Consider the following 12,766-nt stretch of genomic DNA (forward strand, 5'->3'; position numbering starts at 1 on the left):
ATAGATATATTGGATTAGAGTACTTATATTAATATACTATAGATATATTGGATTAGAGTACTTATATTAATATACTATAGATATATTGGATTAGACTACTTACATAAGCTAGACCTGCCGCTACGGGAGCTGATCTACAAATGCCCACCACCCTGGATTCCATTAAAATTATTTTTAATGCTAGAAGTGTATCTAGCCAGTTATTTCAATTCCCTCGAAATTATTTTTTCCCCCTCGTTGGAGAGGAGCGTAACTTCACGCTTAGTTTAGGTCGCTGATTATTTCAGTACAACTCTAACCGAAATAATGTAAAGAATTTTTTTTTTCGGTCTTTTATAATTCTATTTTACGAAGGCACATTAGAAATGTTATATATAAATAGTTGACAGTATAATTTAAAATATGAAGAAGATGGACAAGGTCATCTTCTTCATATTATATCATCATGCGGTAAAAAAAAAAAAAATAGTTTTCAATTATTTATTTTCTGACGCTTCGCCCTACTTTGTGGGTCTTCATTAGGGCTGTTCCAGACGATAGGTTAAAGAGACATTCAACATAAACATTGTCTAAATAGACATGTTAAACAACCAATCGTCTTGAATAGCCCTGATGAACCCCTGGAAAGTGGGGCGAAACATCGGACAATAAACAGTTAAAAGCTATTTTGATATTTTTTGACCGCAATCTTGAACATCTTCTACGTATTAGAAATAGTTATCCGTAATAATGGGTAAACATAACTTGAAAAAAGTAAGCTACTAACATAATAAATAGCACATTACACTGCAACAAAATTTCGTGTTCAATACAAATAGACATTATTGGTCTTGTAGTATTACATCTACAAAGTAAAATATATTAGACAATATTATCCGCATTATAATGGGTAATGATAATGATTGAGGATGGCAACTAAATGATATAGAGGGTGAGAGAATTTTAATACTAATCTTTTTTTTTTAATATCTTTATTGAAATTTACAGCTGTATATTATTTAATACATTCAGTAAATTTGATCTTAGTTAAAATGGAATGTTACAGACGTGTAGAGAAACTACCTATTGGAAGCACTCTAATGACATTTTACACTAGCAGGTCTCGTGGCCATCATCTTTTCAGGCTCTTCGGAGGATTGTCAGGAATGATAGAGGATGCAAGATTAGAAACTAGGGGTTTTGAGTGGTTAGGGAGTTTATAATGGAATGGGTGATATCTGGTTCGGGCTAGATCTGTTACATAGGGAACATTAAGGTCTTTATGTATGATTTTATTTGTGACAAAGTAAGGAGTAAGAGCATTATGGATTTTACGAAGCATTTCGGATTGTAAGGATTGGATACGAGAGGAATTCGAAGGTTTAGTGGAGCCCCAAAGCTCAACTCCATTTCTCAAGATTGGCCTTATTACAGTCATGTAGATCAGTCTTTTGTAATGTGTTGGAAGTTTTGGCCGTTTGTCTAGTAAGTGCTGTAATAGTCGAAATCGACTTCCAGTTTTCAGTCTTTTCAGTCTGGTGTGAGGATTCCAGGTTAGTCATTTGTCAAGATGTAAAAAAAAAAAAAAATTAAATTTAATGAATAGTGTGCGAATGAAAACTGTACATACATGATACAATGGGCAAGAAATAAAATTAAATATATGCCACAATGGGTAAAATAAGGACAGTAACACAGATAAGTAAAAATTCATATCGTATAATTAATTAATTAAACATTGTATAATCATTTGTACAGTTTTTTTACAACATTGAATTAATTGTATTTTTTGTATTGAGAATTTGGTGTAGATTACAATCATCATTATATGACCTTATGTAAATTAATTGTTAATATCGAATTGCCATGGGCCTGAGCAAGAAACAAATATTAATATCGTCTATGAATATTAACGAAGAAATACTAAGTTATTGTTCAAAGCAATCGCAATTATTTTTTCTTTAAAATAAAATTTACATATATTCATAATTAATTATGCAAATGATAATGCAGGAGGCATTGAAGTGTTAAATAAATCCTATTAACGTCACGAAGTTGTAGTGGGCTAATCTTTACGTTTATAAATGATTTTATTTTTTTAATAGGTCAGTTCATTCCTTTGTATGAACAGGAGCAGCCATGTCTTCGCTCAGTTATTTAGGTAAAACATTTCAATATTGAAATTTATTAAAAACAAGTTCAGTGTAATATCGGTAATCTCAAATAATTATTGCAGGAGGACTTTTGGGATTGTAAAAAGTTTAGATTATAGTATGCTATAATATATTTTATTTAATTACAGATCGTTCAGGTGGGCCTTACAGGGTTTATATCTTTGATGCGCGGTCATAAACGCCTAAGTCACATTTTGAGCATTTGGTGATTATTTCGTATTATAGCATCAAATCAGAGCTACCGGTTGGTAATAAGGGTTTTATGCTTCAGATAAACTTATTATTATATTGAAGAAGTTTGTCGGGGGGCAGCAAAGAACAACATAAATAAACAAAACCATATTTATTTATTTTATGCCGACGTTTCGACCTGAGTTTCAGGTCTATAGACTACAGGTCAGGGCTATAGAACAAAAGAGAAAACAAGAACATTTAGAGAAACATACAATTGAAAGGAATAGTATAAAAACAAATTTAGAATTATACAAAATATTGAATTAAATCATAAATGATAAAAAATTGATAACTCATAATTGAATTGTAAAAAAAATTTTAATTGATTGATAATCGTGGAATTAGATAGTAGTTGTTACAACATTCTCTAAATTTTGTTGTTATCTCTTTTGTTCTATAGCCCTGATGAAGACCTGAAACTCAGGTCGAAACGTCGGCATAAAATAAATAAATATGGTTTTGTTTATTTATGTTGTTCTTTGCTGACCGCACCCCCCGACAAACTTCTCCAATCATTAATCTACGGTCAACTATATAGATTTTACATAATGTTTTGAACTTAGTTTTTGATCTCCTGATAATTTTATTTTTTCACTTTAAGCCCTTATGGCCGCCCATCACAGATATAACAGTGACTTTTTTTTGTTTAACAATTGATTGAGGGTGGTTTAGACACCTCTAGCTATTTAAAACGTTATAGATATTGAATAATTGTAAATAATAACGATGAATTATAATAAAAATAATTGTCAAGAAGAGAGAAAAAGAAAAGTTAATAACAGAAACAATGATATTTATAACTTTGACAAAATAAACAATTGACTTCTAATGGCAAAAAAAAGTTAATTTGAGAAAGAGACGAAGAGAAAAAATATATAAAAGTGGGGGAACAAGTCCGGCAAGTGGGCCTAGTGGTCATTTTTGCCAACCTCTAGCGGCTACCTGAGTTGCCGCTGCGTACTAACCAAGGTGGGATTGTCAAGATTCATTCTTTGGGACCGCCGAAAAATGAATGTTTAACTGCCCCAGGTAGGAATCGAACCCACAACGTTACGAACCGAGCGCACTGGGGATCTGTGCTCCAACCCGCACGGCCCTCAGTAATAGAGTAGATAAATAAAGTAATTATAACAGGACGCCCTGCAGCAGCCTGGGCTTCAGTCTTCGGGATGAGGTTGGGTCTCTCCAAGCTGTAAGTTACTGCTCCTCTAATAGTACAAGAGCCCAAGAGGAGAAAAAAGGCAGTTATCTCACCCCAATTTTGGATTACTTTAATGTAAATTATGTATAATTAGTAGTCAAAATTGATGAGTGTGGCAAGTATAGGTAGAGAGAGTAAAAAATGGCGGCTGTTTCAAAGCGTTAATATAATTAATTTTTTATTGGAGCTCTATATCTTTACAACTACCAACAACAATAGAAAATCTAAGAGAGAATCATTTAAAGTAGAGTAAATTTGCTAAAATTTAAGCCCTAATAGAGCTATTTACGTTCAATTATTGTATCAAAAAGGTTGTATGGAAAGTACTGAAATTTCATTCGGAGCTCTATATCTTAAAAACTATCAACAACAATAGAAAATCTAAGAGAACATCATTTAAAGTAGGGTAAATTTGCTAAACTGTAAGCCCTATTAGAGCTATTTACGTTCAATTGTTCTCGAGAAATAACTTTTTAAAAAGCAATATTTCATAAAAATGTGGTACAGAAAGTATTGAAAGATCAGTAGTTAGTGAATTTATTTTGAACAATGTATATCTCAAAAACCATTCGACGTACAGATGTCTATTAGCACTCAAATTAAAGCTAGTTTAATGGGCTATAAAGTAGTTATGACGTTTATCGTCATAGGAATAGTAGTTTTCATGATATTTGCTAAAATAAATCGATTTAAAGTTGTTCGGACAAATTTTCATTTGCCAAATTTATATTCATATGCGAATATCATAAAAACTACTACCCCTACGAAGATAAGTGTCATAAACTACTTTCTAGTAAGTTAAATTTCCTTTATGTTGAGTGCTGGCAGACATATGTGCATCTTATGGATCTAGAGATATATTTTTTTTTTAAATCCAACATTTTATACGAGTAACTTAACAGTTTGTGAATTTATTTTTTCAAATATCATAAAAACTACTACTCTTACAAAGATAAATATAATTGCCTATTTTGTAGTAAATTTAACTAGCTTTAAATTGAGTGCTGATATCTGTACGTCGAAGGTTTTCTGAAATAAAGTTTTTCAAAACTCAAACTTAATTTCTGAACAACTATAAATCAATTCATTTTAGGAAATATCATGAAAAATGCTATTCTTACGTAAGTAAAGGTCATAAACTACTTGATAGTCCGTTAAACTGGCTTTAATTTGAGTGCTAAGAGCCGTCTGTACGTCACTTAGTTCTTGAGATATAGATTTGTCAAAATTAATTAACTAACTACTGATATTTCAGTACATGTTTATGAAATATTGCTTTTTAAAAAGCTATATCTCGACAACTATTGGACGTAAATAGCTCTATTAGGGCTAATATTTCATTAAATTTACTCTTATTTAAACAATGTTCTTTTTTCTAGTGTTGGTAGTTTTCAAGATATAGAGCTCCGAATGAAACATTAATGTTTTTAAGGTTTTAAAACAGCCGCCATTTTTTATTTCCCCTACTTATACTTGGCAGACTCATCAGTTTTGACTAGTAATTCTACATAGTTTTCATTAAAGTAATCAAAAATTGTGGTGAAATAACTGCCTTTTTTTCTTCTCGGCTCTTGTACTATTATATTGAGCCTACGTTTGCAGGGCTTTATGGGCATACAAACTAGAAGTGTTGAAAACCACGGACCAAAGTTTATTTATTATTTATATTCTATTGAACTTTGTTGTGGTCTTGGTTGCTTACGTACAATTCCTCTAAATGTTTGGTTGTGGGTTTATAACCAATATAAATTTTTATTTTTCCCATGGGAGGCATTGGTTTATTTCATACAGCCAAATCTGGTACGGACATTGATGGTGGTTTCCACTCGTTATTTATAAGTTGGTTATTGAATGATTTTTGTTTTAAATAATACATTTTATTTTTACTTATGAATATCTAATTTCAGATAAACAAAATTCCATAATTGTGGCATTATGTTATTATGCTGTCCTACCCCTAGCAGTAGCCTACCTATATTTGGTGAAGGTGTGGATACCTCGAAAAATGAGAGACAGAAATGCAATGTGCCTCAAGAAAACCATCATGATATACAACCTGTTACAGATACTGATGAATGTATATATAATAAAGAAGGTCAATATTTATGATTAATTTTATTTTTTAAAGTTTTTATGTTTATATTTTTTTTCAATTACATAACTTACATTTAAAAAAAAAATCTTTATTATTTATAACTGTAAGATAATTATAACATAGTAATAGTTAGGGGTGCGTTTTTTACAAGACTATTCCTAAGTATTGACAATTATTTAGGGCTGGTTGTTAGCCGCAACACAGATAAAGAATTTAAATTTAGGTTAAGTTAAATTAGGTTTAGTCGAACGTAATAGCAAAAAAAAAATTCAAAAGAACAAAACAAGCTTGTGGCTATAGACGTTTGTTGCTTCCATGTTTGCCAAGCATTTGTACTTGTCTTGGATTTGCGGCCCAGATTCAGCAAACACATTCTGATTTCGTTTTTTTAACTAGACAATTGTGAATTGTGAAGGAGGGTTATTCTCTTAACTATTCTGCTTGCCCAGAAGCCCTCGGCAATGCGTGTTCAGTTAATAAAGGTTAGGCAGTTGACAAGGAAAATGACTAGATAGGATGAGACTAACGGGTGACAACTGATATATCCCAGAGAATGGTAACCTCGTCCTATCGGGTACTATTCCAATAAACACAAGGGAGAAATACTGACCTGGAGGGTAGCTAGCCTGCTGAGTCGTGCAGGAAGGTAGCTTCGTCCTGTCGGGTACTATTCGGACAGAGGCGAAGGGGGTATGTAAGCCCGGAGGGAACTAGCCGCCAGTGCTTACGAAGGGAAAACAGGTAGAGGAGAGAGATTTTATCAGGGCTGAATAAAAAATAACAACCATTTGGAAATCAGAATCGGCTATCAAGCAGAGGCTGTGGCTCAGTGTCCTTCTATGATTGTACTCGAACTTCTAGTTCCCTCACTACAACATCATTGTATTTCTGCTTTGAAAATCTGTAGAACTCATATCATTTTAAATTTAATTAAAACAAGCTAAGCTATTAAGAATTGGTTGAAATTGAGGACAGCAAATGATCAAACAATAATGGAATGATCTATTCCATGTTTCCCGTTTTTATGCAGAGTTGAAGTGGCTTTATCCTTCCTACCGTCGTAAGTATTTCCTGGCATCCTTCATCTTCCAAGTCATCCATTCTCGCCGTCTACCATACATCTCCGAGATCCTTCAATTCAAATCCTCCTTCAATACCCGTTCCCGGTCTTCAGATTTATACACAAGGGCCCACCGAACCGCTGCATTCGATAGATCGTTCATTATCCGAGCCTCATCCTTATGGAACTCCATCCTTTCCAAATCCGTCGCTCCAATACCTTTAAATCCCGCCTGTTCAACCATTTCCTACCCATTCAGACCCCATTAAATTGTAAATATGTATGTAAACTATTATATCATTCTTAATTATTTTTACATCGTTTTCTTTTCTCTTTTTTATTTTTTCATTTTTTTTTTATTGTTCAACTGATAAAAGTGAGAAAGTAACCTATAATTAAATTTTTTATTATGACTGTTTATATTTCTTTGTATTTTTGTTTAAGTATTTCTGAGGCTCCTCAGCCCTCATCTATCGATTCCTTTGTATTATTCTAAATAGGACTCGTCCCAAAATAAATAAAGTATTATTATCCATATTTATATGATTTACCTTGAGAAAGAAGATAAAGGTATTATTCACTTGTATTCTTTTCACCACAAATGATCTCAATTCCTCTTATTACCTTGTAAACAATAATTCCAAAATTATTTGACCTAATATTTTTTTTAGTGTTTCTCGCTGATGGGAATGAGTTTATTGAACTTATGGAGTAATTTATGCAGTCCAGTCTCAGCTGTATACACAGGCCCAGATGTGCGCAGCGAGGTAAGAATAGAGGTATTCATGATGTAGTGTTCAATACAATATGTTTTACCATGTTAAATATTTTAAGTATAATATTGTGAGCAACCCTATTCAAAGTCATGTTAAATGATAAATGCATAAGAGCTCCTAGCGGATTTTCTCAGCAACCTGATTTATAACCTTTCCTTCCAAACCTTCATGTTATTGTTTACATCTAAGTTTTGATTAAAGTATTTTTTTCCTACATGTCTAAATTGAGTAAAAAGAGAAAGTTTGGTTACTGAGTGCCTAGTTGATCTGACTTTTGGGGAAGAGAATCAAGAAATGCTAATTGACAACTGTCATTACATTATTATCAGTTCCATCCATTGCTTTATTCGATTTAAAAACACCCAAAACGATACTAACACAATCAAAAGATAAATTACGAGCAAGTAAGTTAACGCAACAACAAACAAAATTGTGACGAGCTCAGCTGGTCTATTGCATGACGTTATTCTCTATTTAACAGACTCTCAATCATGTTATATGTTATATCGTTTTAACTTAGTTTCTTCATTTAACACGCTTTAACATGTTAAACTAAAGAGCATGAATACCCGTATAATCAAAAATAGAACATTATGAAAATAATATGATTATAATGTAGGATATATTATTAAAATAGAATAAAATTACAACGATGAGATACTAGTTAATAGTTTTTTGATAAAATTAATTTCAAATAATTTTTAATTTACTTCACACATTTACTAATTAAATTATCTCATTCTTACTCATACTTCTTTTGAGAGAGAGATATACTTTTTTTATCTATGCTGCCTAAATACATTAGGTTGCTATCTCACGCAGCATACTTATCAATCCGTAATCGGACATATATAAATTACACATCCATGTTATAATCAGAAAAAAATAGTTACAATAATAAGATATAATAAACAATTTTTTCCCCCCCTACAGTTTCCTTTTACAATCCATTTCGGTCTGTACAACAAATACAAATGTTTCATTCATTCCTATTTTTCTTTCTCATTTCTGCTCCTCCAATTCCACCCTTTCACAATTTTTCAATTCACCCGATCAACCAATTCGCTCTCTGGAATTCGCCCTCTTAGATCCTCTTCAGTGACCCGCTAAACAAATTCAATATTAGACGGTAATGTGAAATCAGACCATCATTCATAGTCACAGCAGTAGACCAGTCTACCAAGAACAAACAAATAGATACATTTTACGAGAATAAGACTAACACATAGATTAAAAGGAACATATAATAAAAAACCGGTTACAGGAAACACTTGAATGGATAAATAAGTTTAAAAAAAAACACAAAAAAAAAATATAACTTTATGTTTTACTTCTTTAATCCCGTTATGTTACTTAAATATTTCATTAATTAAATACGTTTTCACAACTTTAATTTTAAATCATTTTCATTTTGGACTTACATTACTAACTTTCAGATTGAAACAAAGATGACAATTGAAAGTTGAAAAGTTGTCATCTTTGTTTCACACAACCCTGAAAAAGCCTTGAAAAGTGGGACAAAAGGTTGGTTATAATTAAATAGTTTTTTTTCATTATTTAATACCTTTATTGATCATCACCCGTACTATCTTCCTAAAATAAACAAAACTTTAGGAAAAATCAAGTGTATGAATTTCTATCCTCACGTGGTATCTTAAACTTCTTTTTATATATGAAACACAAAAACCTTATTCATAGAGCTGGATACTCATCTTCTCAATAGAATGTGTAGTTTTTGTTTCTTTTATATTATTAAACAGGTAGTGATGTTTTTGTCTTTTACTACTACTTGAAGAATGTTGATAGCCCACCTTGCTCGAGTATATTAGAGGTATTCATGATCTTTAGTTTAACATGTTAAAGCGTGGTAAATAGAAAAACTCATGTTAAATGGAGAAATATTTCCTTCTTTAAACATGTTAAAACGATATAACATATAACATCGCTGAGAGTCTGTTACTAGGTCTGTTAAATGACGTCACGCAACAGACCAGCTGAGCTCGTCACAATTTTGTTAGTTGCTTTGTTAGGTTACTTGCTTGTAGTTTGTGTTTTTTGTATCGTGTTAGTATTGTTTTGTATGTTTTTAAAACTAATAAAGCAATGGATGACAATAATAATAATGTAATTACCGAAGTCAATTAGCTCAGTTTGATTCTCTTCCTCAGAAGTCAGATCAACAAGGCACTCACTTGCCAAACTTTCACACAACTTCCACTTTTCACTTACTTCAGGCATGTTGTAATAAATTACTTTAATCAAAACTTAGAAGTAAACTATAACATAAAGTTTTTGGAATGAAAGGTTATAAAACAAGTTGATCAAAAAATCCACTGGAAGCTCTAAAGCAATTATCATTTAACATTAAAATTGGGCTGCTCATAATCCTATACTTATAACATTTAACATGGTAAAACATTTTACATTTAACATGAATACCCCTATTGTTTGTTATTAGGTTATATAAATGATTTTAAATCGATATTTTTGTAAAATAACAACGATGATATATTTAAGTATGAATCATCCAACCAACTCTATTTTTACGGGTGATGCCCCATTTACAAATAAACTGTTATTATCTTATTTTCAGATTTTTTCAATAGTGTTTTATTATAACACGAATAAAGTTATGGACCTCCTAGACACAGTAAGTTATATTTCGCAAGGCTTTGTATTATTTTTTGTTTGTTCATTAATCAAATTATTTCTTAGTTTGATATTCCCTAGATATTTTACTCCGTAAGAAAGAAGGAGTCTCAAATCACATTCTTACATGTGATTCATCACGAAATCGCACTCTGGATGGGTTGGGTGAATGTATTTTACATAAAAGGTACAAAATTTTATTTTTATTTAAACATTTATTTATTTTTTTATGATTTTTTTTTAAATTATTTATTTAATGTAATTTACAACTGTACAAAATAATACAATAGGTAAATATGTTGTATGTTTCATATACACTTGAAAATCTTGGAAAGGAACCTCCCATTGGTGGTACTTCAAACATTAATTTAAATTAGAAGGTCCCGTGGCCATCATCTTTTCAGACGCCTCGGAGGATTATCAGGGATTGTTAAGGATGAAAGATTTAGAATTAATGGGTTAGGATGGTTAAGGAGTTAAAAATAAAAAGACAGAAAGTGGAATAAAAAGACGCATATCTGTTTTGGGTCATATCTGCAACGAATGGGATGTTAAGGTCTTTATGAATGAGTTTATTTGTGATGTAATAAGGAGCATCAATGATTTTACGTAGGATTTTGGATTGTAAGGATTGGATGTGGGAAGAATTTGATGGTTTGGTGGAGCCCCAGAGCTCAATTCCATATGTTCAAATTGGTCTGATTATTGTAGTGTATACTAATTTTTTGTAATGAATGGGAAGTTTAGAGCGTTTGTCAAGTAAGTGTTGTAGCAATCGGAATCTACGAGCAGTTTCTTGTCGTTTCAGTCTTGTGTGTGGATTCCAAGTAAGTCTCTTGTCAAGATGGAGTCCTAAGTATCGAATCTGTTCAACAGGCATTAGTGGTGTATTTAGAAAGGATACTGTAGGACAGGAGGGCAGAGGTTTACGACGTAGAGTAAAGGTGATCTGGTGGGATTTGTCAGGATTTATTTTGATTCTCCATTTTTTACACCATTCTTCAATAGATGTTATGTGTGCCTGTAGTGTTTGTGATGCATTAGTTGGGTCGTTGTTTACAGAAAGTGTACATGTGTCATCAGCGTATGTTGTTAGGACTGTGTTAGGGTGGGTTGGGATGTCAGCTGTATAAACCGTATAAAGAATGAGACCTAAGATACTACCTTGAGGAACACCGGCGGACTGAGAAAAGAGAGATGAGTAGGCTAGGTTATGATTTACTTTAAAGGTTCAATCAGTGAGGTAGGAGCGGATTATAAGGAAATATGTTGGGGGTTGGAATTGACGAAGTTTATAGAGCAGACTTGGATGCCAGACTCGATCAAATTTTATGAAATATTTTAATACTTTCATATAATAAGGGTATTCATGATCTTTAGTTTAACAAATCAAAGTGTGTTTAATGGAAAAAGATGTGTTAAATGGAGAAATATTTCCTTCTTTAACCATGTTAAAACGATATAACATTTAACATGGTTGAGAGTCTGTTAATAAATCTGCTAAATGGAGAGTTACGTCTCGACTCGACTAGACTAGACCAGTTGAGCTTCATCCCATTTTGTATGTTGTCGATTTGATAGGTTAGTTGCTAGTAGTTAGTGTTGTTTTTGTTTAGGTCATTTTTAAATTCTAATAAAGTAAGGGATAAAAATCATAATAAAGAAATGGGGAAACAAAAACTAGGAGAAGAAACAAGCAAAAAGAGAGATGGAAGAAAGATGATGTAACGAAATGAAAACTATGTAAAATTACTAGTCTAAATTAATGAATCTGCCAAGTACATGTAGCTGAAAAAAAAAACTGGCGGCAGTTTCAAAACGTTAAAAAAAATCTTTTATCCGGGTCTCTATATCTTTAAAACTACTACTGCACTAGAAAACCTAAGAGACCATAATTTAAAGTAGAGCAAATTTGCTAAAACATGAGCACTGATAGAGATATTTACGTTCAATAGTTCCCGTGACATAGCTTTTAAAAAACCAACATTTCATAAAAAATCAGTGAATTTACTTAAGGAAATCTATATCTCAAAAAACGATCGACGTAAGATGTCTATTAGCACTCAAATTAAAGCTAGTTTAATGCACTATAAAGTAGTTTATGATGTTTATCTTCGTAGGAGTAGTATTTTTAAAATACTTGCTAAAATATATTAATTTATAGTTGTTCGAACAAAAATGTTAATTTATCTAAAAATATACATCGGGAACCATTTGACGTACTGGTGTTTTCTAGCACTCAAATAAAAGCTACTTAAATGTAATATAAATTAATATATAAGAAGATGGTCAGGGTTGCGGTCAAAAGAGAAACAAAAATAGTTTACAACTATTTATTTTCCGACGTTTCGCCCCACTTTGTTGGGCTTCATCAGGGCTAAAAAGATACAAAATGATACAATGATAAGATAAAATGATAAGAATAAAAATACAAAGATAAGAATAAAAACAAGTAACAATGGCAAAATTTCTTTATAAAAATATGTAAAATATGAAGCTAAAAAAGTACAGGAGATGCACATAAAACAAAAACAATACGGGGAAGGAAAACAAAAATTATAGAGATAAAATAAACGACATGAAAGAATAAAAAAAAAA

At 31.7% G+C, this 12,766-nt stretch overlaps 2 protein-coding genes across 2 annotated transcripts in view; one reads left to right on the top strand and one right to left on the bottom strand.

Annotated features, from left to right (window-relative positions):
* The window catches only part of LOC106683945 (ankyrin repeat domain-containing protein 50), a 17,799-nt gene extending 17,679 nt beyond the window's left edge, over nt 1-120 (bottom strand). Inside the window, exon 1 of the mRNA XM_014425717.2 lies at nt 104-120. The gene's annotated coding sequence lies outside the window, so the exon portion shown is untranslated. The remainder of the gene's footprint in view (nt 1-103) is intronic.
* A 1,929-nt stretch (nt 121-2,049) lies between these two features.
* LOC106683787 (very long chain fatty acid elongase 7) overlaps nt 2,050-12,766 on the top strand; it is a 15,335-nt gene continuing 4,618 nt past the window's right edge. Inside the window, exons 1-5 of the mRNA XM_014425478.2 lie at nt 2,050-2,140; nt 5,496-5,683; nt 7,415-7,510; nt 10,113-10,169; nt 10,250-10,355. Coding sequence (XP_014280964.1) covers nt 2,119-2,140; nt 5,496-5,683; nt 7,415-7,510; nt 10,113-10,169; nt 10,250-10,355 — 469 coding nt within the window. The 5' untranslated portion in view covers nt 2,050-2,118. The remainder of the gene's footprint in view (nt 2,141-5,495; nt 5,684-7,414; nt 7,511-10,112; nt 10,170-10,249; nt 10,356-12,766) is intronic.

The sequence above is a fragment of the Halyomorpha halys genome, unplaced genomic scaffold (genome assembly GCF_000696795.3).
Source record: "Halyomorpha halys isolate HHAL.00 unplaced genomic scaffold, Hhal_1.1 Scaffold28.1, whole genome shotgun sequence".
Lineage (NCBI taxonomy): Eukaryota > Metazoa > Arthropoda > Insecta > Hemiptera > Pentatomidae > Halyomorpha > Halyomorpha halys.